The 1417-nt window shown below is 46.0% G+C and overlaps 1 protein-coding gene across 1 annotated transcript; it reads right to left on the bottom strand.

Moving 5' to 3' along the window:
* Window positions 1-874: 874 nt before the first annotated feature.
* Window positions 875-1255, bottom strand: DQ04_20581000 (putative retrotransposon hot spot (RHS) protein; the record flags this gene model as incomplete). The annotated part of the gene is made up of 1 exon (XM_009317943.1): window positions 875-1255. One exon carries the CDS (start codon window positions 1253-1255, stop codon window positions 875-877), a length of 381 nt encoding a protein of 126 aa, XP_009316218.1.
* Between the last annotated feature and the right edge of the window lie 162 nt (window positions 1256-1417).

The raw sequence follows: 1417 nt of genomic DNA, 5'->3' as shown, positions 1-1417 counted from the left end.
TTCATAAAGCTCACCACCTTACTAGCCGTTGTGTCGTGTACCCCCGAAGTAGTCGTCTGGAGGCAAACCATCGTCCTTCGTTGATTATCTGTTTCGACAAAAAATAAACCATCTACCACTGGGAAGTTTCTGCTTTTTGGGATATACAGCACACCAGCCTGTATTGGTAGCTTTGTAACTCTATTTAACTCAGAAATGAGCGGTATACACCCCACCCGGGTAGGATGTACCTCGCTGCTCAATTTCAAGATGCACTCTCTCCCCGCTCGGTTCAATGGGAGAGGAATCGTTGTCAGTTTCCTAGATACAGATTCGACGAAGGTTTTGTAAACAAACGAACTAACTCCAAACATTTCCAAGGCGACAGGCAACATTGTATCAATGGGGATTAAGATGGCCTGCAAGACTGTATATGAAATAGAAAGTTGAGACACCCTAGCCATTATATCTACGAATATTGCATGTGAAATTGGCTCGTTGTGGTATACCTCGGATTTGGAATACTGATTGACCCGTACGATTTTCACAAGCTTGTGGCACGGGTTCCCCCCTTTCGAGTTACTGCTACTATTTAAGCTCCTGTACATCGCAGCGTTTGTTTGAGTGATTTCATTCAATGCCCATTCAACCTCACCGACACGCTTACTGAAAGCATCTTCAGTAAAAATGTGGCGGGGAATCGGTCCCACATGCTCTATACGCTCCTCAATTTCTCTCCATTCTTTCTCTTGCTCCTCCTCTGGTTTATCGCGGTGTATCCACACACACCACTCCCTTAATTCACTTGTCTCAGGGCAATTCATTATGATAATCTGTGCTCCCCGCTGCTTCTCCCACCCCTTGAAGTTGTCCTTGTTTGGAGAGCTCAAAACAATCATGCCCCATCCTTTTGGAGGTAAAGCGTGGTGAGNATTATGACACGCAGGGCTTCCCGCTGCTTCTCCCATCCTTTGAAGTTCACCTCGTTCGGGGAAGTCACAACAGCCATACCCCATCCTTTTGGAGGTAAAGCGTGGTGAGGCTCACTTCCTTGCTTTGCCACATCATAGATTATGTATCCCCTCACAGTATGAGAGAGACGTAACACAGCACGCCTTCCCTCTTCGAGGTTATCGTAGTACTCCACGCGTCCTTCTTCTTCACCTCCGGTCTTGTCAAAGATATACACGCAATCTTTAATGAAGTATGCAACAAAAGGAAGTCGTTCCTTGTCATAGTGCAGCAGTTGATACAGGAGATACGAGCCAGCCCCCATTGACTTCCCTATACCAGGTGTCCCAATCAAAAGGCGTAACGTGGCCCTTACTCTTCCAGCATTTTGAACAAGCCAATTTTCTATATCATTTTCAACAATCTTCCAAACGCGGTCAACTTCCCTTGTAACATAACAGTCACGCTCTCCCAGCTCTTCAAAAAC

This window comes from Trypanosoma grayi, assembly GCF_000691245.1.
Source record: "Trypanosoma grayi strain ANR4 Tgr_2058_V1, whole genome shotgun sequence".
NCBI lineage: Eukaryota > Euglenozoa > Kinetoplastea > Trypanosomatida > Trypanosomatidae > Trypanosoma > Trypanosoma grayi.
This window is presented reverse-complemented; position numbering and strand designations above follow the sequence as displayed.